General features: G+C 36.6%; 2 protein-coding genes and 1 long non-coding RNA gene across 4 annotated transcripts in view; 2 read left to right on the top strand and 1 right to left on the bottom strand.

The window, feature by feature from the left end:
- The window catches only part of LOC147563214 (two-component response regulator-like PRR1), a 33,369-nt gene extending 16,756 nt beyond the window's left edge, over positions 1-16,613 (bottom strand). Inside the window, exons 1-7 of one of the 2 annotated variants that reach the window (XM_086635632.1) lie at positions 16,382-16,503; positions 15,825-16,295; positions 15,130-15,291; positions 14,900-15,033; positions 14,620-14,787; positions 14,449-14,527; positions 13,113-14,249 (exon numbers count right to left, since the gene is read on the bottom strand). In XM_086635632.1, the coding sequence (XP_086491758.1) occupies positions 13,339-14,249; positions 14,449-14,527; positions 14,620-14,787; positions 14,900-15,033; positions 15,130-15,291; positions 15,825-16,020 (1,650 nt within the window). In that variant the 5' untranslated portion in view covers positions 16,021-16,295; positions 16,382-16,503 and the 3' untranslated portion in view covers positions 13,113-13,338. Of the gene's footprint in view, positions 1-13,112; positions 14,250-14,448; positions 14,528-14,619; positions 14,788-14,899; positions 15,034-15,129; positions 15,292-15,824 lie in introns of those variants that run through there. The other variant, XM_086635636.1, reaches the window with a different exon arrangement.
- LOC147563215 (uncharacterized) lies at positions 9,791-12,022 on the top strand. Its single transcript, XR_015236375.1, has 3 exons — positions 9,791-10,177; positions 11,213-11,289; positions 11,521-12,022. It is a non-coding gene; the product is annotated as an uncharacterized LOC147563215 (long non-coding RNA).
- A 1,502-nt stretch (positions 16,614-18,115) lies between the features above and the next one.
- Positions 18,116-20,644, top strand: LOC147563213 (plant/protein). The gene is made up of 5 exons (XM_086635625.1): positions 18,116-18,706; positions 19,317-19,416; positions 19,493-19,625; positions 19,969-20,064; positions 20,391-20,644. The coding sequence occupies exons 1-5, from the start codon at positions 18,280-18,282 to the stop codon at positions 20,526-20,528; spliced, it is 894 nt and encodes a 297-aa protein (XP_086491751.1). The 5' UTR covers positions 18,116-18,279; the 3' UTR covers positions 20,529-20,644.
- The last annotated feature ends 1,163 nt before the right edge of the window (positions 20,645-21,807 follow it).

The raw sequence follows: 21,807 nt of genomic DNA, 5'->3' as shown, positions 1-21,807 counted from the left end.
CCAAAATCCTATCAAATCCTAGGGGGTAGGGTGGGATTTTGGTCCAATACAAATTTTGGAATTAGGAATCCTTAGAATTCAAGAGTCTTAGGATTCTTGGTAGCCAAACAGACCAAGGATTCATGATTCCTACCAAATCCCACTTTTGATAGGAATCCTACTTGGGAATCCTGCAACCAAACACACCAATATTTTATTCGTGGCAAGAAAAGCCAAAATATAATTGGCAAGAAAGAAGATCATCATAAAAAATATGATTATGAAAATTTCGCGGGTTGAATTCTCGAATTAAAAACCAAAATATGAATTTTTTTCTCCGCTGAAGGGAAAGTCCAAAAATTTAGCAGAGAAATAAAATCGTCATAAAAAAAAGTATGACCTTTGGAAATCTCACGGGTATATCTGGAAAGAAAAATAGATGAAATCAATCTATTCTAGTGTCACAAATAAAAGAGAAAGTGACCGAAAAATTGTGTCACAACTAGAAAAAGTTGGATATAGGTGACATTAGAATTATATCACAAAATAAATTTCCGAGATGAATTGTGGCAAAAAAATCTGTCACAAAACAGTGGGATGAGAAACTGTCGCAAATACTGAATTTGGGGAAATGTAGAAACTTCTAAATTAAGGTTTTCTAAAAATTAGATTTTCTGAATCTTTAGAGTTAATGGAGTAAATAACAACCTAATTGATATTAGGTTGATATAATAGGTGAAATCCAACCAATTTGAGCCAATGGAAAGTACATCAATGACTATATTTGTAGAGAGAGAAAACTCCAAAAAATATGGTTTTCGGTCATAAAATGATTCTTTTTTTCACCAAATAAAAAAAGAATCGTTTGTTTTTAGTCCAAATCGATGGAAGTGATGAATTGGTAATGGAAATAGTCGCCGAGCTTGAACCCTAGGGTTTCTGCCGGGAAGAAGATGAAAGATGTCGGGTCAAAGTGTATTGACTGAGTCAATAATGACGTCAGCATTTGTAATAAAACACGGGTCAAAGTTCGTTGACTATGTCAGTGAAGTCAAACATGGCCATAAGAGTCTGTTTGGTTGCGGGTTAGTAAAATACCAGGTTTTCTTTATTCCGGAATGGGAAATCTAGTTAGTTGAAAGTGAACTAGATCCGTGATTTTGGTTCCAGAAATTTCTATTTTTAATTTCAGACCTATTTTAGGTCTAAAAAATTCGAAAAAATTGAAAAAAAAAATCTGAAAAAATTAAAATAAATGTAGAATCATACCTTTGTTGGAGAGGAAGTGCGTCTTCGATGAACTTAAATAATCCCATAAAATCATTGATAATCTGGGGTCTCCTATTCTTGGTTGAAAAAATTCTTCTACTTTTACTTGATTTCCTCGTCAAAATCACAAGACTAATCTTGGAAAAGTTAAAACAAATCGTATACACGATTGAACAATAATATAATCACAACTAAAAAAATAGTTGGAATTTTGCGGAAGCATAAAACACGAACAAATAACCTACTCATGATACCATGTTAAATTTATGATTGTATAATAATCAGAGATATGAACTTAAAATAAAGACACAATAATTTAACGTGGTTCGGTCGAATACTCAAGACCTACATCCACGGAGAAATAACTCTTTATGAGTAATCACAACATACAAATGTGGGTTGATCGGCTACATTGGTCAGACATAACTCGATGAGTTTGATTACTAGAACCCTCTCCTATTTATAGATAACTTAGGGTTTAGAGTTTTCTAGTTTCTGATTACTAAACTGTGGACGGTAGAAAATCACACAATTAATAGATCGTCGATTGGTGGGCCACCGACAACTTGAGATTTAGACCTCGAGACGGACGAAGTTCCGGTTAGACCTGTAGACTGACAAAAACGAGTAAAACCGTGAAGTCTTGAGGATACCGGGATGGTGTCTTGCCAAGGGCACTCCGACGGTCAAGTCAGCAAACTATAAAAGATAAATATTAATCGATTGAATGCTGAGGGTGTCACCGTGTTGTATCGTCGGAGGGTGGCTAGACTCGTAGAGTGGTCGGAGCTTCGACTCTACGGGATAGTTGGTCGGATTGATCTCCTGGAGCAGGTCGAGAGGTCGTCTCGGTCGGAGATTCTGGATAATAGAGAAGTGGGATGTAACAAGGACTTCAGAAGAACTTCGAGAGTGATGGAGCTTGAAGATATAATATCGTCATCTAGAGTGATCCCCTAAAAGATTACTTATGTAGATTGTTGCGGAAGCGAAATAACATTAGAATCCATTACTAGAATTAAGAAGAGAGAAGAAATAACTAAAGATAAACTAAAATAACTGTAAAGAAAGAAGATGCAATCAAGGGGTTTGTTTATAACTCAATTCAATGTCTTACAAGATAAACTGAACTTCTCTTATATAGAGATTATGCTTTCCTAATTAGACTCAAAGTGGGAAACAAGATAACTACTAATACTACTTTCCTTGATTGCTAATATTCCTAAACATAGAAACCCTAAATAATAAAATAGGAAACTTATAATAATATAACTTCTAGGCCGGTGGACCTATAGTTGGGCTAGCCGTGAGGCCCATAGGAGGATGGCCGCCATCATACTCCCCCTCCGTGGAACAACTTGCCCCCAAGTTGGTGTCTTCATATTGGTTCGTCCGGAAAAAATGGATAAATATCGGAAACATTAAAAGTGTTGGAAATATTGAAATCCGATGGAAGATCAATCACGAACGCATTATCATTGATTTTGTGGAGAATCTTGAAAGGACCAAATTTCTTTTGGCCTAACTTCTTGAAAGTACCCACGGGAGTACGCTGCTTCGAAATATAAATCATTACCAAATCACCTTCTTTGAAGTCTTTATGAACACGATGACGGTCGGCGGACGCCTTGTAGGACGAATTGGCCATAGAAATATTATGACGAACCTCATCATGTAAAGCTAAGATATGAGAAGCGAAAGTGTCGGCAAGAGGGTCGAACTCGGCAATAGAAGGGAGAGGGACGAGGTCGACCACATGGTTCGGCCGAGAGGTGTATACTATCTCAAAAGGTGTCTTTCGCGTAGTACGGTTAACGGTGTTATTATAAACGAACTCTGCATGAGGAATAGCGGTTTCCCAATTGACACCCTTATCTTTGATAATACAACGAAGTAGGTTACCAAGAGAACGGTTGACAACTTCCGTTTGACCGTCACTTTGAGGGTGACAAGTACTACTGAAATTAAGCTTAGTATTGAGTCTCTTCCATAAAAAGCGCCAAAAGTGGCTTTGAAATTTCACATCTCGATCAGAGACGATACTTTTAGGTAACCCGTGAAGACGAACAATCTCCCAAAGAATAAATTAGCAATATTAGAAGCATTGTCAGTTTTCCTGCATGGAATAAAGTGAGCCATCTTGCTAAAACGGTCAACGACTACCATAATTGAATCTCGTCCTTTCTGAGAACGGGGAAGACCAAGAACAAAATCCATCGATAAATCTTCCCAGATAGTTCCCGGAGTGGGTAACGGTAAGTAAAGGCCTGAATTTTGTGTTTTGCCTTTACTTGATTGACAAACATAGCAACGTTCTACAATTCGGGAGACATCTCTTTTGAGCTTAGGCCAATAAAATCTTTCCGAAACTAACATGAATGTTTTGTCACGTCCTACGTGGCCCTCGTTGTGTAATTCTCGAATAATATGTTCTCGAAGAGAAGAGATAGGAATACATAACTGATTACCACGAAATAAAAAACCGGAAGAGATAAAGAACTCACCTGAAGAACGATTTTGACTGCATGAATCCCAAATTGGACCAAAATCGGGGTCATCTTTATATTGATCTGGTAATAATTCAAACCCCGGAATGTGAACGGTCATGGTGGTTAACAGGCTAGCTCTCCGACTAAGGGCGTCGGCCACTATGTTAGAAGACCCGGATTTATGCTTGATAACGAAGTTAAAACGTTGAATAAACGAAATCCATCTCATATGCATAGGGTCCGCGGTTCTTTGATCGTTAAGTGTTTGTAACGCTTTATGGTCCGTATATAGGACAAACTCTACCCCGAGGAGAAAACGTTGCCAATGACGTAGTGCTTGGTATAGGGCATAAAATTCGGATTCATAGACCGTCCACTTTCGTCTTGCGTCCCCTAATTTTTCACTCATAAATTCAATAGGTCTTTTATGTTGAGATAGTACTGCTCCAATACCTAAGCCTGAAGCGTCACATTCCACTTCAAAAAGTTTGGAGAAATCTGGGAATGCCAAGACTGGAGCTGAACACAATCTTTGTTTAATTGTAGAGAAACTCTCATCCTATTGAGGTCCCCATAAAAACTTACCCTTCTTTAAGCAATCAGTAAGTGGTGCCATAACTGTACTGAAATCCCGAATAAAACGTCTGTAAAAAGAGGCCAAACCATTGAAGCTACGAACTTCTGACGGTGAGGATGGAATAGGCCACTCAGAAATAGCTCGGACTTTAACGGGATCAACTTTCATACCGCTCTTACTGATAATGAATCCTAAAAAATAAACTTCATCCAAGAAGAAAAAACTTTTGGGAATATTCATGAAAAGTGAGTTTTGTCTCATAACCTCAAAAACTGCTCGAATATGGTCTAAGTGATCGTTTCTTGATTTGCTAAAGATGAGGATATCATCGAAGTAAACGACCACAAATTTGTTCAAAAAAGGTTTAAGAATTTGATTCATGAAACGCATAAAAGTACTAGGAGCGTTAGAGAGGCCAAAAGGCATTACTAACCATTCATAAAGTCCTTCCTTTGTTTTGAAAGCGGTCTTCCATTCATCTCCTTCTCGAATCCTTATTTGGTGATAACCTGATTTTAGATCGATTTTGGAAAAAATTGTAACCCCAGTGAGGTGATCAAGCATGTCTTCTAAACGAGGGATTGGGAAACCATACTTGATGGTAATTTTGTTGATAGCTCTACTGTCAACACACATACGCCATGTACCGTCTTTCTTTGGAACCAAAAGTGTCGGGACTGCACATGGACTAAGGCTTTCCCGAATAAAGCCTTTAGATAATAAATCTTCTACCTGTTCCTGGAGTAACTTATGTTCCTGAGGGCTCATCTTGTGGTGAGGTAAATTTGGTAAATTAGCTCCCGGTATAAGGTCGATTTGGTGTTGAATATCCTGTAATGGTGGAAGAGAAGGTGGTGTGATGGATGGTATAAGATCATGGAATTCGTCAAGAAGGGGTTTAACGGATGGGTGTGGTGGTCGGTTGGTGGTTGAAGTATCTTTGGTTGCTAGCAAAAAGCCGCGAAGTGGGGCTGTTTCGGTAGGGGTAGGCTTCGATTGTGGTGTGACGGTGGTGGGTTTCGGTTGTTGTTGTAGGTGGCGATCGGTGATGGTGTGGTCTCGGTGTGGTGTAGTGGATGGGAGCTGTTGTGTTTCGGTGTGGTGAGGCTGGTTCGGGGTGATGGTGTGGTCTCGTTGTGGTGTAGTGGATGGAAGTTGTGGTGCTTCGGTGGTGGTCGTTTGCGGTTGTTTTTGTTGGTGATGATCGGTGATAGTTTTGTTGGCTTGCCGTGATGGTTCCGTGTTGGAAGTTTGAACCGAGAGATGGGTTTTCTCCGTTAACGGTAATAGTTTAAGGGTACGGTTTGACCAAGAAAACTCGAATATATTTGCCCGACAATAATATGTGGCGTCGACGTCAAAAATCCATGGTCTTCCGAAAATAAGATGACAATTATCCATATCGATGACGTCACAACAAATTGAATCACGATAATAAGAGCCAATGGAGAACGGGAATGTGCATTGGGTTCTTACCGATAATTCTTTTTGATTAGAAATCCAACCAACTTTGTAAGGATTTGGGTGTTCAGTTGTAGGTAGTTGAAGGGCATTAACAAGTCGTTGAGAAATCATGTTCTCTTCACTACCATTATCGATGATGAAATCACATACCTTTTTATTGATTGTAAGTCTTGATTTGAACACCTTATTCCTCTCTGGATGATTTGTTGGAAAAAAAATTTCAGGATTTTGAAGGCTCATGATACCAGCTGATGTAGATTGTTGCGGAAGCGAAATAACATTAGAATCCATTACTAGAATTAAGAAGAGAGAAGAAATAACTAAAGATAAACTAAAATAACTGTAAAGAAAGAAGATGCAATCAAGGGGTTTGTTTATAACTCAATTCAATGTCTTACAAGATAAACTGAACTTCTCTTATATAGAGATTATGCTTTCCTAATTAGACTCAAAGTGGGAAACAAGATAACTACTAATACTACTTTCCTTGATTGCTAATATTTCTAAACATAGAAACCCTAAATAATAAAATAGGAAACTTATAATAATATAACTTCTAGGCCGGTGGGCCTATAGTTGGGCTAGCCGTGAGGCCCATAGGAGGATGGCCGCCATCAATTACCCTTCAAGTCTTCTGGAATTTGAAGGTCGATTATCGTCGTCTAGAGCACTGATCAGAAGATACTAAAAATGAGAGAGAGAAAAGTGTTATGTAGTTTTCTAGTCGGTATTCGATGCCTTTGGAGTCCAAGTCTCCTTCTATTTATAGGCGGTTGATGGACTCGTGGAGTCTATTAGATCCGAAATACTTGGGGTTGAGGGTGACTCTGAACCCTAAGGGAGACTCGTTCTAGTCGTCAATCTGTCGCCTAGAGCAATTTGACCGTACGATTACGCCGCCTCGACTTTAGACTCTTCGTAGTCTGAGATCGCCTAAAGGTACTTAAGGCGACGTGGGGTTTTAGAGTGACTTCGTCAAATGAATACGTGGCGAGGACTCCGGAGTTGAGGTTGACTCGGCAACCGACAGACTCGGTTGAGGGCGATTAAGGGGTGCTTGGAGTATTGTTACTTTTAATGGGTTATTGTTCGTCTAGATGGACGCTCACAAGGGCTTAAAGCCGTTTAAATTTCTAATGGATCTAATTCCACGTTGGAGAGTGTCCAACCAGTAGGCAAGTGGGATGGACCCAAGTGATGTTAATGCAAATTAGGCTGGGCCTAGGCGACATTTAGGCGAACTGGGCCTAATACGATTTTTGGCCATTACATAAACTAGGAAATAATATAAAATCTGTCTAATTTTACCATTAGATAGTTACAAGAGATATTCTGAATATAAGAAACTAAATCTTCACATATCTTCAATATATCTTCAAATATCTTCAATATTCTGAATTCTTCTTGATCGTCGGATCTCGTCTTCTCGATCTGTTACGTACATACACGTGTTACACACGTATATTATTTCTGGAACTCATCTTGACCGTTGGATATCTTATTTATGATCCGTCTTTATATCACGTATCCTATTAGTGTTGGCGTAGTGAAGCTCACCAGGTGAAAGCAACGCTTCGGTTGCTATGGACCGCCCGTCGCCCAACAGTCTGAAATCAAATGTTTAAACACAGCCTCAAGTTTTCGAACTACTTATAAAAAACGAATAACACGTCATTCAGAATTTCGATAAAATAAACAATGAATTTTGAAACTTACATCTTCGAGAAGAGACTGTCCAAACATATGTTACCGCATGAAGAATATGATCTGATTGATCTGCTTCTGCGTAGTCATAACATCTTCATTGGCCTACATTTCAACAAATTTCTCTCCTCATTTAGATACCGAAAACCCATAACAAAATCGATAAAGAAATGAAAGTTTTACATTGAGAATTTACCAATACGAATTCCTCGACATCATCCAATCCATTATTTCTATCCCCAGCCACAAAATAAACCATGTTATTAGCCATGAGAGATGATTCAAATTGCAGAGAAATCAAAGGTAGTGAGGTAAAACACAAATTAGAGAATTGGATTGATCTAAATGGGGTGAGAAATAGTGAGAGCTATATGCTCTTATATAAATTCTGTAATTTTGTGATATTTCTTTCTTATGGTAAAAAATTAAGAAATTTTCTTATCTAAGTAAGTTCTTATTAATTAAAAGTCAAACTTTTTGATCTTTACAAGTTGAAGTCAAACTCTCTGATCTCCTTACATCAATTTTAAAGTTACTCCAATTGATTTTACTAATTTTTAATTTGGAAAAAAGTTTGTCATGTAAAAAAGTTCAAATAAGGTGATTTTACTATATTTTATATATACATACCTGGATAATAAAATTAATTTGGAATCGAACCCCTGACCTTACAATCGTGAAACACTTCATTGACTTGAATATCTCAAGATCAAACTCCATTGTGATAATATTCAGCATGTTGAGCAACTAAGTATGTTAGATAAAACATAGAAATATCAAGCTAGACTTATACATTGGAAAACACAAACTTATAACTGAAGAGTTTTGTTTGATCCTTGTTAGAAAAAGAGTTAACTGGTGCCCCCTTATATATAATAAAATATGCCTAAGATTGTCCAGCTAAGATTTTTAAGTAATCGCTACGATTTTACACAACTGTTTTATTGAGAAAGTGGGATTTATTTGTTTTTCATCGACGGCAACATTATAATAGAATATCCAATGAAGTATCTTTTAGATCCGAAATATTATATCTTGGGGATCCGAAACGTTAATATGCTAGATTGGCTGCATTTGGCAATGCATATAATTAATCACTAAGAAATCAAAGCGATAGGAGATATGATACTTTTTTTCTTTTTTCTTCCTCCGGTGCGGCGATATTATTAGACGCGTAGTTAGCAGTACGAAGGTCTAACATACTCTCTAATATGATATGAAATTATTATGATATATTTTCAAGTCCTAATTTCGAATTATCATAATCCCAAGATACGTAGAACTAGCAATATAGTAGCCTTTATTTTTTGCTGAATCACTTCAAACTTTTTTTTTTCTTTTGTGTTGAACACCTCAAACTTATTGTTTCAGAAAAAAATCTACCACTGATTGATCACAAATAGCAGTTTGTTTTTCGAGGAGAATCCAACGTTCGAGATCTCTTCATCTCATCCCAAACTTCTCTGATTCATCAACAACACTTCCTCTCTCTCTCTCTGTCTCTCTCCCTCCCTCCCAACTCAACTCTCTTCTTCAATTTCAAAAAAAAAACTCTCTTCTTCAAAACCTCTTCAGCAACTCAGAGACACTTCTTCTGAATCTCTCTATATTTGGCCTTCTCGAAAAGACAAACCTTCTGTCATCAAACATTTCCAAATTCATCCTGATTCAAACCCTTGTTCCTCTGAATCAAATCTTACCCATTTCATCTCTTCTCATGAATTTCATGATAATAATAACAATACCCTAACTCCCAATCTTGTTCTATTTGATGGTCACATTGTTCATTCTCTCTCTAAACTCTCTGAATTCCCTGAAAATGTTTATATTGGAAGCATTTCTAACATTCCTTCTGATGAAATTATGAAAAAAGGTGCTCGCTTTTCAATCCAATTTCGAGAATGAAGATTTGCTTTGGTCTCTTAATGGAATAGGATGTTATTATTGTGTTTGTTCCATCTGGTTGATAAACATTTTAGGTTTTACTCTCATCGGAGAGATTGGATTCTAAGTCAGATACTTACTTACCCATGTGGAATTCAATAGTGTTGGTTTGGTGGAGAAAGGAGGAGAGATTAACTTAACTGAGAGTATTGCCAACAACCCTTGGCTCAAGTGGGAAGAGGTAAGTCTTCCAACTTAGAGGTCAAGGGTTCGAGGCACACGCTTACCAATTCAAAAAAAAAAAAAACTTAACTGAGAGTATTTTGGTGCAGATGATGAGAAATGTTATTGCCCAAAGGGAAAATGGTTGTTTAGGTACAATTGTTTTTCATAATAACTAAAAAAGCAATTATCTTTTTCTATTATCTAAAAGCTGTCAAAATTTTATTGCTAATGACACATAAAGCTTATAATAATATAGATAATTAGTAAAAAGGTCATTTTATATTCTTCTCATTCCAAATCTGCCCTTACTCTTTACAACTCATTTTCTCTCTCTAGAAACCCCAAAATTTAGGATTTTGCTTCTTCTTCGTCTTCTCCTTCTCTGGTTCTTCTTCTTCGAATTCTGAAATCAACAAACTTGAACATCGGAGAATTATCTGCCTCTTTGATTGAAAAATGAAAACAAAACATGGAGAGAAAATAAAAGATATGGTTTAGGGTTTGTGTTGATGCAAGCTTGTAATTCTAGAAAGGCATAGATAGGTTTAGGGGATTTTTTTTTCCAGCTAAGTTCTGAAGAACAAAGGTAAATACTGAGTCCTCATAACTTATCTAATCTATCAAATAAGTATAAGAAAACTTTTTGATTGAACCAGTTTGTTAATTCATTGTTATTCATTGTTAATGGAAGTTTTTAATTCCAAAAGACATATATCGGTTTAGGGTTTTTTTTGTAGCTAATTCTGAAAAACAAAGGTAAATACTGAGTCCTCATAACTTATCTAATCAATCAAATAAGAACAAGAAAACCTTTTGATTGAATCAGTTTGTTAATTCATTGTTATTTTATTTGTAGTTAGAGAATGTGAAATTAGATGGAAAATTATTTTAGCTGCTTGGGAGTCCAGCGTTTGGATTGGGAATGAGAGCCTCAATTCTCTTCCAGTTGTTCAAATAGGTGAAAATTTCATTATTAGAATTGAACTTCATTAAGGGGAGAACAAAATTGGGCATGATTAAGAAACAAACCGTTTTTTTGGGATTTTTTTATAGACCAATTCTTATACTATGACATGTGAGCATGAATTCGACCATATTCATTGACCATCAAGGTTAAAATTTTTAGGGAATAATGGATCCTCAATGTTGTTTTAGAATTTGTGAGATGTTTATTCATTGTCTTGATTGGTGAGGTTGGTTTCAGCCTATCTTTCTTGTTCTGGTTTGGGTATATTAATGATAAGAGGTTTTAACTAAATGATCCGGCATAATAAAGTTATTTTTTCATCTAATTCTACATGTGAAGGACTTTCCTGCAGATATAGAAGTTGGTTATTAGTTTCTCTTCTATTATTCTTCACACAATTCCTATAAGCTACCACTAAATTGATTGCTACTTGTACACGGATGTATGAGATGGGTGGAGTTGCTAGATCCTAGTTTTGAAGTAACAGAAACTGACAGTCATAAAGCATGAATGTGTGATTTAGCTTATCTTGCTTAAAAAGTATAAGATGCAAATCATTCCACTGTTATGTTTGCTTTCCCCTCGCTATTTTGGAGTTTCTTACATCTCTTTCAATGTCTTATCTATTAATCTCATTTTTTGGTTGTTTTGTAGGAAGTATGCCGACAAATATAAAGCTCCAAGGAACTAACCTAGGAGCCTTCTCAAAATGGAACACGAACTTCAATCAAGTGAGTATTGAATCATTATTCAGTCTCATTGTTGATTTTTGTTATCGTTCATGAATACGCTAGTAATTGTAAATTGTATGATCAACTAAATATCCTATCTACTTCTCCAAAAATATTCTTTTATTATTGATGAGTGATGTCCAATATGACTACAAAGGTAATTGTTCATACGTCTGCCTTAGTCTTGTTCTAATACGGCAGTGTCTAAAGTCTTTGAGTATGTTGATGCAGAAATTCACAGTGCAAACCGAACAATGGAGGAAAGTTGTTGATGCAGCAACAACTACTATTCGGAGTAGATATGAATGGGAGAGTTGTTGGGAGATGTGGGTCAATGGACAAACAACTCTTTGATCGTGGATATTCTGGTTTCCGTCCTTCACCATTAACGCACGATGATTTTGAAAATGGATTTGACAGTGGAAAAAAGAAAGGCTATAGAATTCGAATGTTCGGCGACTTGTGGAAGAAAAAGGGTCACAAATAAACAACTTCAGTATCTTAGTGACTGCATTTTTCATTTGTTTCCTATCTCGATTACTTCTTTTTAAGGTTCCGAAAAAAAGAAAATATTATTGAGGACGTACTCGCCTTTTCTCGTAGATCCTCAGTTGCCCAAGTCGTATTCGAATAAGGACTTTAAGAGATTCATGGGTTGTAAATTAAGTTCTAAACTTGGCGTTCAATGTTATTTCGACAGAATTTTGTTTCGATTATACTAACTCTTTGACTGCATACTTTTGTTTTCCATTTTTCAGAGTTCGTGTGTAAACTGACTTTGTAATGTCGTAAATGCAAACTCAGTTTGCATTGTCGCACATGCAAACGCAGTTTGCAATATCGCAAATGCAAACACATGTTTGCAGAACTTGTTTGCAAACGTTTGTTTGCAGATCAGATTGCTGCAAACAGTTGTTTGCAGCACAGATTGTGCAAACACGTGTTTGCAGAAAAACGTTAGATCCTCAGTTCCCTAACTCATATTCGGATGAGGACTTTAAGAGATTCATGGGTTGTAAATTAAGTTCTAAACTTGGCATTCGATCAGATTTCGGCAGAATTTTGTTTCGATTATACTAACTCTTCTACTGCATAATTTTGTTTTCCATTTTTAAGAATTCGTTTGTAAACTGAATTTGTAATGTCGTAAATGCAAACTCAGTTTGCATTGTCGCACATGCAAACGCAGTTTGCAAAATCGCAAATGCAAACACATGTATCCAATATCGCAAATGCAAAGACATGTTTGCAGAACTTGTTTGCAAACGTTTGTTTGCAGAACAGATTGCTGCAAACAGTTATTTGCAGAACAGATTATGCAAACACGTATTTGCATAAAAACGTTAGCGTAAAAACACCATTTTTTCTGGGGTTTTTTTTGAGAAAAAAAGTATTGAAAATGGATCTTGTTAGAAAGCTAATGAAAAATCATTTCTAAATATATAAATTTTATTGAAATCCGACATCTCAAACGAAAGTTATAGCGATTTAAAGTTTAAAGAAAAATAATAGAATTTAGTTACACAAAAAGACAAAAAAGGTTAATTTAGTCTTTGTATACTTTTTGACCTGAATAATAATTTTCAAATGTTTTGTGTTTTTCTACTCATTTTCAATATTATTTTGACCTTTTTAGTTATTACCTCTTGCCCAAATTCAGTAATGTTTGTGTTCAATCTAAGTCAGATCTGAATCTGACTTGAGGTCTGAATTCGCTCGAGTGAGAAATCAGAATATTTGTTTTTTGTCTGATTCGTTCCAATCTACGATTCCGGTTGAACTTGGACAGACAAGACGGATTCAAATGAGTCAGATTCAGACAATAAAAAAACAGCTTAGGAATCTTAATTACCTAAATTTTAGAGTTTTCTTATCAGAATTAGAAAAAAAGGCAACTATTTTGAAATCTGACAGAAGTCAATTCAGACCTCGAATCAAATTTCATATCTAAGTTTAAAAAACAACAAACATTCTGACAGTATCTTTTCATATAACAATAATGGTTCTCAGCATTAAAAAAAAATATATAGATACATGGTCGTCGGAATCTTAATCATCTTCTAAATCTTCATCAGAATCATCAACAGTGGCGGGCTGGCCATTAAGATCAACTTCTACACCATTTACCTGCCTAACAAATTGGCCTCGAACTCTTTGTCTTCTCTCAGCAAGTTTCTTTCTATTGACATACCTGATCTTCTTATCGAAACATAAGTCTTTCCTCTTCTGTCTAAACTTAATAAGTGCAGCTTCTCTTCTTTCTACTTGAGCTGGTTTTACTACTTCTTTGGAAGATGATGAATTTCCTGCACTTGATGGCCACCCATGTTGGGTTGTTGGAGGTATTTGCCCTTGCTGCATGAAATTCATTGGATAACAAGGAAACGGTGTCATCATCGATACTTGAGGAGGACAATGTTGCTGAAGTGGGTAGTATTGAGGCAAAGGCAACACAGATGATGATGAATGATGATTCGGAAAATTGTGTGGGTTTCCATGATAGAGATGTATTGATGAATGCATCATCATTTGGTTCGTCATTCCCGGAAAATAATAGGGAAAAGGAGGAAATGCCGGAGCTTCAACTTTGGCGTTGTTGGATTGCTGTGATAATATCATAGAGTTTGAGTTCTCTTCTTTGTTAGTTCTTCTCTGAGACAACTCTAGAGAAGGAACAGATGTCACTTCATTAAAAATTGTAGTAGATCCACTGTTCCAGACACCATTGTTGGAGTAAATCTCCCCATGTTCTTCGGTACTTTGATGATAACTCTTGTGGGATTCGGTCGTAGATGGCAGTATATCTTCTGGTTTTGGTTGTTCTGATTCAATGAGATATTGATCCACACAACCGATCTTTTGAGGGTTGCTTGTGAGCAATTTAGATTTGACGTAGGTAAAGAAGGCCGAAGACTCGCCAATCCTTAGTTTGCTCTTCTTTGGCCAAGACAGTATTTGTCCTGAAAATTTCTTAGAGTACTTTCCATAAGTTCTCAAGCAGGATTTGACAACATGGTCTAAAAAGCAACTAGACATCGAACCGAAAAGAAATACAAATATGATAGATGTAAAAATGAAACCAAACTAGTCGTGAAAACAAATATAATATGATACAAGATTCCTTAAATCGTCTAAGCAGCAGAAAGATGAGCTACTTACCCATCATTTGATCACTACAACTTGGCGCAACGGGTTCCAATGAGTTCTGGAGAGGCAGAAGAGATGGAGAAGCTTTGGACTGAAAGGAAAAAATGAGCATTCAGAACCAAAATGATATGCAGCTCCTGTTAGCCACGAGGGGTTAAGTCGGAAAAGTTCAAACAATCTTACTTCCTCTTCCAGATGATTCGACACGCTTGTGTTAGGTATAGTGTTCATATGAGATTTGTCATCTGTATCATCTGAAAATATTGTTGTGCTGTTTGTATTTGCATCACTGTGGTCTGATCCTATGAGATCAAAGTCACAATTCAAGATTTTCTTCTCTGCTAGTCCGAGCTGCCATGAAAAACAAATTATGGGTTCTTAATTATACACTTACGAGTTACGGTCAATTAGGAAGATAAGATATATCGACAAATAACAATCATTCAGATAGAGATGCAGAAACCATGTTTCTTCTTCTCCACATATGAGTCCATAAATTCAATAGCTCATTGGTTCGAAGCGGCTTCACAAGATAGTCGGCTGCTCCAAGCTTCAAGCACTTGACAACGACTGAAACCTCATCTTTGGCAGACATCACTATGACAAATGAAGAAAAAATGTTAAAGAGAACGGGAATAATAAAATCACATTTCGCGGAAATGGGACTGAAGCTGAATCATAACACAAGCTTACTGATAATAGGGATTCGCTGTGATTCCTTATCTCGCATGATATACTTTAGCATTTTCAAGCCTTTGGCTATTGGTAAGTCAACTTCAGTAAGTATGATATCTATATCAGATCCTTCTGAATTAATCGTATCGATCACTTCTCTAGGTGTCCTTACTGCAGTCACTGTAAAGAAATAGATAAACGTTAAATTATACCGTCAATCAAATAAGTAAAACAGCGAATATTGTCGGAATGACGATATTAGAACGTAATGAAGAAAACCCGTTTCTTTAATGAACGAAAACTAGTGATAAGTAATCTCAAGACATCATGAAATTCATTTAGTTAGTACATATATAGTTATATACATCTTTGTTATCGGAAATTACACAAAAGAAACTCGTGCACTTAATCAAAGCGGAATTACGTCCGTTAAACCAAGTATTCCGGGAACTTCATTACTTCCTCCCTAATGCAGTCGCCAAAGATTCTCACTTAGTCACTTTAACAAGCAATTTTCAAGCTAAGAAACTCAAAAGAGCTTATGTTTAATAGAATCGAACCCGTCACGCGTCATAATGCTAATTGACCAAAACTAAACAAAAATGGTAATACTAACATCATTTTAAAACAAGATTTAACCTAACTTATAATCATTTTTCTAGCTCATGAAGCTCAAAATATAATATCAATGGCAAAAGTAAAGAAATTTATACCTTGATAAGAACATTTGCACAAAAGTGAGAAAACTTCCTCACAACTCTTAGTATCGTTATCACACAAAAGAATCCTCACTTTACTCCGATCCAAAAAGGGACCACCACCACCACCGCCGCCACCATAATCGCCGCCGCCGCCACCACCACCGCCGCACATTTCTTTGGCTTGGATATTCTCCACTCTATACTCCATCTTAAATCAATCGAATTCAAAACAAACAAAATCCCCTTTTCGCATCAATATCCCAATCCATAATCCCTCTTTCAACTCCAATTCTCTCTAATTACTACTTTACCCGCCAATACAAAAAACTCTAAATTGACTTAAACCTAGAAAACAAAAATCACCTCCTTTTAGTATAAAAAATGAATTAAGATCGATTAGGGTTTAGTTTTTCAGTAGTATCGTTCTCTAACAGATCTAAGTAAGAAACACGACTAATACTTCGACTCTTCGTCCTCAAATACCTAACAAGTTAAGATGAGATAAAAAAAAGTTAGAGAGAGAAAGTGATAGCTAACTACCTATACATATTAACTACAAACTCTTATACCGAATTAGGGTTTTCCGACTCTTCTTGACCGCCATTAGAGTCTCTCTCTCTCTCTCTCTCTCTCTCTCTCTCTCTCTCTAAAAATCTCTTTCTCTCTCTAGATTTTCTCTCTTTGGTTGCAGAATCAACATCCTTTCTTCTTCAAGTTCTAATCTTTCTTAAGATATTTCACTAACTTACGCTCCTTGAATCTAACGGTAGGTGCTCTATCACTGGTGATTAGAGTTAAGTCGACGAAGAAGATCTGACCGTCGAATTTGTTAGTAATGAAAAAGCGCACGTTAGTTAGTGGGAGAGACGCGTAAGTTAGATGAGATTTTTTTAAGTGAACACGTGGACATAGAAAGAGATAAAAAAGTGTTAGCTTACTGGTCTATAAGAAGATATTTTATGATGATTGTTTGCGACAGCAAATACCGTAGAGAAGCTTTGTCGTAGTAAATGTTAAGGTGAATTAGATGTGGGGTCCATGTTGATGTTTGTAGCTGTCTAGATTATGGTGGTGCGACGTCTTTTATGATGTCTTAAGGAAATGTGATAAATTGCTTATTGTGTTGAGCGATAGAGAGAGGAACACGTATCATGTGGAGAAGTCAATAATCAATCAAACCGCCCATATCCTCGGGTGTATATAAGGTGTTAGAATATGTAAAAGGGAAAAGTAAGAGAAGTGCCCCTCGTTTGTGTGAAGGGAGATTTTATAGGGTCCCTCATTTTTGTTAAAAGGGTCCCCTCAATAATAATTTACCAAGTGAAATGGTTCATGGGCAGGCCTTTTAACAAAATTGGGGAGGCCCTATAAAACTTCCCTTGTGTGAATCATCCGATTTGGATCATCTAAAATAGTGGGTGAGGCATAAAGATTTTATTGACTTTGAGCCCCTCTATGTGCAGATCGACTGGGTGTTGGCTGCTAAGTATTCGAATTTGAAAATGCATTCCTGTTATAGAGTCGTGGTTGACAATTTAGAAGTCCAGTGTCCTTCATACAAGCAAACTAGTAAGTCAATTCTAGTAGTGTATAAACAATATAAAGCAAACTAACAAGCTTAAACATGAACAATTGGTTGGGAATCTACTTGCAATATTTTTTCTGAGTCGGCCTTCATACAAGCAGGGCGTGTGTTGGTTGTCTAAGGTGATCTTTCGTTTAGCTCGAGATCTGAATTGCCTCGAACTAGATTTAAACATGTACTCCATACTTCTGTCTTCTTCATCTGAATGGGTTGTTTAAGACAAATTCTTTTTCCTAGTCAATCATAACATAAATTTGAAATAAGAATGCATTATTTTAAAGTAACTATTGTGGTTCTAAACCAAATAACTCGACGTTAAATAACTGAAATCCATAAATTAGTCTCAAGCAAATCAAATTTCTGTCATCCAAAAACAGAAACACCATCTCTAATCGTGTTTGTGTTTTTCTTGAAATTTGAATTGGCTTGAGTAAGACATACGCTTGTTCGTTTTTTAATTGACGATTGATGTCTTACTCGTCTAAATAGTTGAATCTAGTTGATTGTGATCCATTTAGCTCAACCAATTTAGATGGAGACATGCACTTGAGTCAGACCTGTCAAATTCAAACAATGAGAAAAATACAATCCAAGTAAAGTGGTAAGTAGGCCTGGGCCAATTCTATGGCCAGGCTTCTTGGTTCTATTGTTGGGCTTGGGCCTGGTATAGGTTGACAATTGTGTTGGTTAAAACTAACTTGTTGAGTAGGACCCAGTTGTGAAGAAAAATCAAACAATGGAAGAGGACACGTGGAGAATTCAACTTCCTTCCTACTTCACCGGTCCTTTTCTTCTTCTTCTTCTTCTTCCTATTTGTTCTTTCACTGGTTCAGATTTCAGATTTGGTGCGATTATTAATTCGTTAGATCATTAAACGTTAAGATGGAAACTACTATATCATCAATATCTACTTCAATCGTTCTCCCTCCAAACAGTCCTATTAGACTTCTTCTTCTTCAACAACCCCAAAACAGAGTTCTTTTCTCTTCATGCCCTAGAAACAAACCTATAATCACCACTACCACCACAATCAAGATCTGTAATTTTATCTCTCTACCCTTTTCTTCAGAACCTCCTTGGAGAAGAACCAGGAGTACCTCGTGCCGTGCGTCTAGTAGAAGCGGCGACGGCGGTGGAACTGGAGTTCCAGAGGAAGAAGAAGATAATGAAGGAGAAGAAGTAGAGAAGGCAATTAATTTGGATGGAAGTATTCCGGGAACTTCCGGTGAATTTGTTAAGAGGGTTTCTTCCCGCGCTTATGATATGCGCCGGCACCTTCATCAAACCTTCGACAGCAGCAGCTATGATGGTACTCTCTCTCTCTCTCTTCATTTTTTTTTGTTAATTTAAGCTCTGTTATATGTTCCTTAATCAATTGATTTTTTTTACCTTGATTAATTTTGTTAGATAGTGATCCTTGTGTGATTTATAATTAACAAATAAGTGATGGGTATGAGTTTAAATTAGGAAAACATCACTAGGGTTTCTAATAAAGAGATAATGGAATTTCAATTAGGGGAAGAATGATTTTTGTGAATCAGTTTAAGCTGTTTGCTTTTTTCTTCATTCTCTTGATCTGACTCTTCTGAATCAAATGTACTCAGAAACAGTCATTCAGACGAGTCAGACGAAATCAAATATTTTCACATTTGACCAGAGTCAATTCAGACCTCGTTTCGGATTTCAGACCTGACATAGAAACAAACAAAACTTACATAAACTCGTTGGCGGAAGCTTCATCTTCTTTGTTACATTCATCACTATGAGTACAGTTTCTCTTTCGGTATCTAGATGCCTTTGGTACTAATAACGAAATAAGAGCCCTCTCGATGTTTTTGAACATATTAAGATAGATATGGTCTTTGTTGACAATTTACATGTTTTCGAATATACCATGAATTCCTCTATGATGTCCTCAGTTTTGGAAGCAAATCCGTGGGGAGGAGCTCCAAAACCTGTTTATGTACTAACCCAGAGAGAAAACCAATTATGTACAATGAGAACACGAAGAAATCGCAGGTTTGATTTACTATCATGTATACATCTTTACACGTATATCTTCTAATCAACACGACTAATACTTCAAATTGCACAGTGAAGTGGAAAGGGAGCTTGGTGCATTGTTTTCCAAGATAAGAAAGAAACGATCTGAAAACAAGAGTAAGCAACAGTCAAAAAGTGATACAAATTTTCGAATGCTAGTTGAGGATCTCCGGGAAGGAGTGCTTGTAAGTTCATTTAGCTCTTTCATTTATATGATATAATTTGTGTCGTGTTTAGTGTTTACCCAATTCTCTGAATGCCTTTGTCGATGTTCGAAGTTGGAACTGCATGAAACTACAAAAAGCGTACCCGTAAAATCCCATGAATTGTCAAATAGGAACCTGTTTATCTAACTTCACTTGGAAAATTTGACCAAGCTAACCACCTAAATGGTGTACGGATATATATTTTTCATAGTCGAAGACTTGAAGGCTGCTTTGATCAGACTTCGTCCGTTCTTTTAGCATGTTGTCTATATCCTTCCTTTGATAAGTTGATGGCGAATTGTGATATATTTCTGTCATTTAGGTATTTGAAGATGAGAATGATGCTGCGAAATACTGCGACTTATTACAAGGCGGCGGTCAAGGTTGTGAAGGTGTTGCAGAAATTGATGCATCCTCGGTAAGACTCGTTAAACATTGTGGATGAGTCTGATTCATGTGGGCTAAGTAGTTAGGTTCGACCGATCTACCCGAGTGGCCAAGTAACTCGCGGATTGTTTCAGCATCGGATATAGCCCGAACCAATTCCTTGTCAACCCCCAAAGTTATTATGTATAAAAGAGTTAGTCATAGCACTGGCCTAGTTACTTGGCTTTGATCGTTGAGGTTCGGGGATCTGCCTCTGTGTAGTCCTGAGCTAATCCCGCCGCTGCGAGCAAATTATAGCGATATCTTAGATTGGAGTTAAGGTAGATGATATTATATCTTCTGAACTTTGGGTTGCAGGTGTTCGACATTTGCCAAAAGATGAGAGCTCTTGCAGTTCTTTTTCGCCAAGGAAGGACTCCTCCACCACCCGAAAGCCTTCAGCTCAATCTAAGGGCTAGGAAACGGTCGCTTGAAGATCAAAAGGACCTGATCTAATGGATCTTGATACTAAACAAAGAAATTGTAATTACTTACTGAAATGAAAAACCATTTTACTTGTAAACACAGACATTTGATCATCATTAATATCAATAATTGTTGGATATTGAAAATTTGCAAAAAAGAAATTTTTTGGAGAACTTCAAATATTTCTTTTAAGCTTCTTCTCCTTGTTGAACTCACTAAAATCAGCAAGCAAACTACCATTAACTTTTTCTTTCATATTCTCCACTAATCTGTTCAATACCTGTTCCATTCAATTCAAAAACACAACTCTTCAAGAAACTTAATCGAATTACCTATCATAGAAGGACTAGGATGGCCTCGGAGAGCACTGTGATTATTAAGGGACAAAAGACTTTATGAGAAAGTAGTAAAAAAGCTATCAGGGAGTAGTTGTGCAACTGAGGATGGGATTCCACTTATCTGTTCAATACCTGTTCCATTCAATTCAAAAGCACAACTCTTCAAGAAACTTAATCGAATTACCCATCATAGAAGGACTAGGATGGCCTCGGAGAGCACTGTGATTATTAAGGGACAAAAGACTATGAGAAAGTAGTAAAAAAGCTATCAGGGAGTAGTTGTGCAACTGAGGATGGGATTCCACTTACATCAACCTTTGTCCAGGTACTTTTCTTCCAATTGTAACAATAAATAGACATACATTCCGTACCCGAAGTAGATGATGATGTTACGAGAATCTTGTAGTCTGACCCGATGAAATTATGGAACTTGACATCATGATTGTTCATCATGTAGAAAGGCAAGGTAATACAACTCACTTCACTCCATTTTCCATTCTCAAGAGAAGAAGTACTAGACATTCCATTGAACTTGTCATCCTCGTCCTTGTAATAATTATCTTCGTAAATATACACGTTGAACGTATTATTGTTCAGTTTAACTATCATATAATCATAGTTAAATACCCATCCACTTCAAATAACTGAACAATGTCTTTGAAATTTATATCTTCACCAAGAACTCGAGGGTGATCAAGGATGAATTCAAGAATTGTGATTGTTCTAAATTTTTCTTTTCCTACGTCAAATGCCACAAAACATACAGGACGATAACTAGGTATCCACCCCCAATGTTCAAAAGTACGACTTGACTAGTAAATAACACCATTCACATGAACATGATCAGAATTTAGAAAATACGGTGAGATCTCTTCGACCCTTCTCAATCTATTGTTATTACATTGACCTCCAATGGTCAAAACCCCGCGTAGAATAGATTTAAAATCAAGAGGACCTAAGCATACGCTCAA

Source organism: Eschscholzia californica, unplaced genomic scaffold (genome assembly GCF_041429995.1).
Source record: "Eschscholzia californica isolate CP2 unplaced genomic scaffold, dmEscCali1.0.p SCAF_1, whole genome shotgun sequence".
In the NCBI taxonomy this organism is placed as follows: domain Eukaryota; kingdom Viridiplantae; phylum Streptophyta; class Magnoliopsida; order Ranunculales; family Papaveraceae; genus Eschscholzia; species Eschscholzia californica.
This window is presented reverse-complemented; position numbering and strand designations above follow the sequence as displayed.

Excerpts from the sequence above, each read along its gene's own strand:
- LOC147563213 (XM_086635625.1), top strand. The coding sequence starts at position 18,280 with ATGGAAACTACTATATCATCAATATCTACTTCAATCGTTCTCCCTCCA. Across the intron at positions 18,707-19,316 it reads CGACAGCAGCAGCTATGATG|TTTTGGAAGCAAATCCGTGG; the intron begins GTACTCTCTCTC and ends TGATGTCCTCAG. Across the intron at positions 19,626-19,968 it reads ATCTCCGGGAAGGAGTGCTT|GTATTTGAAGATGAGAATGA; the intron begins GTAAGTTCATTT and ends TCTGTCATTTAG.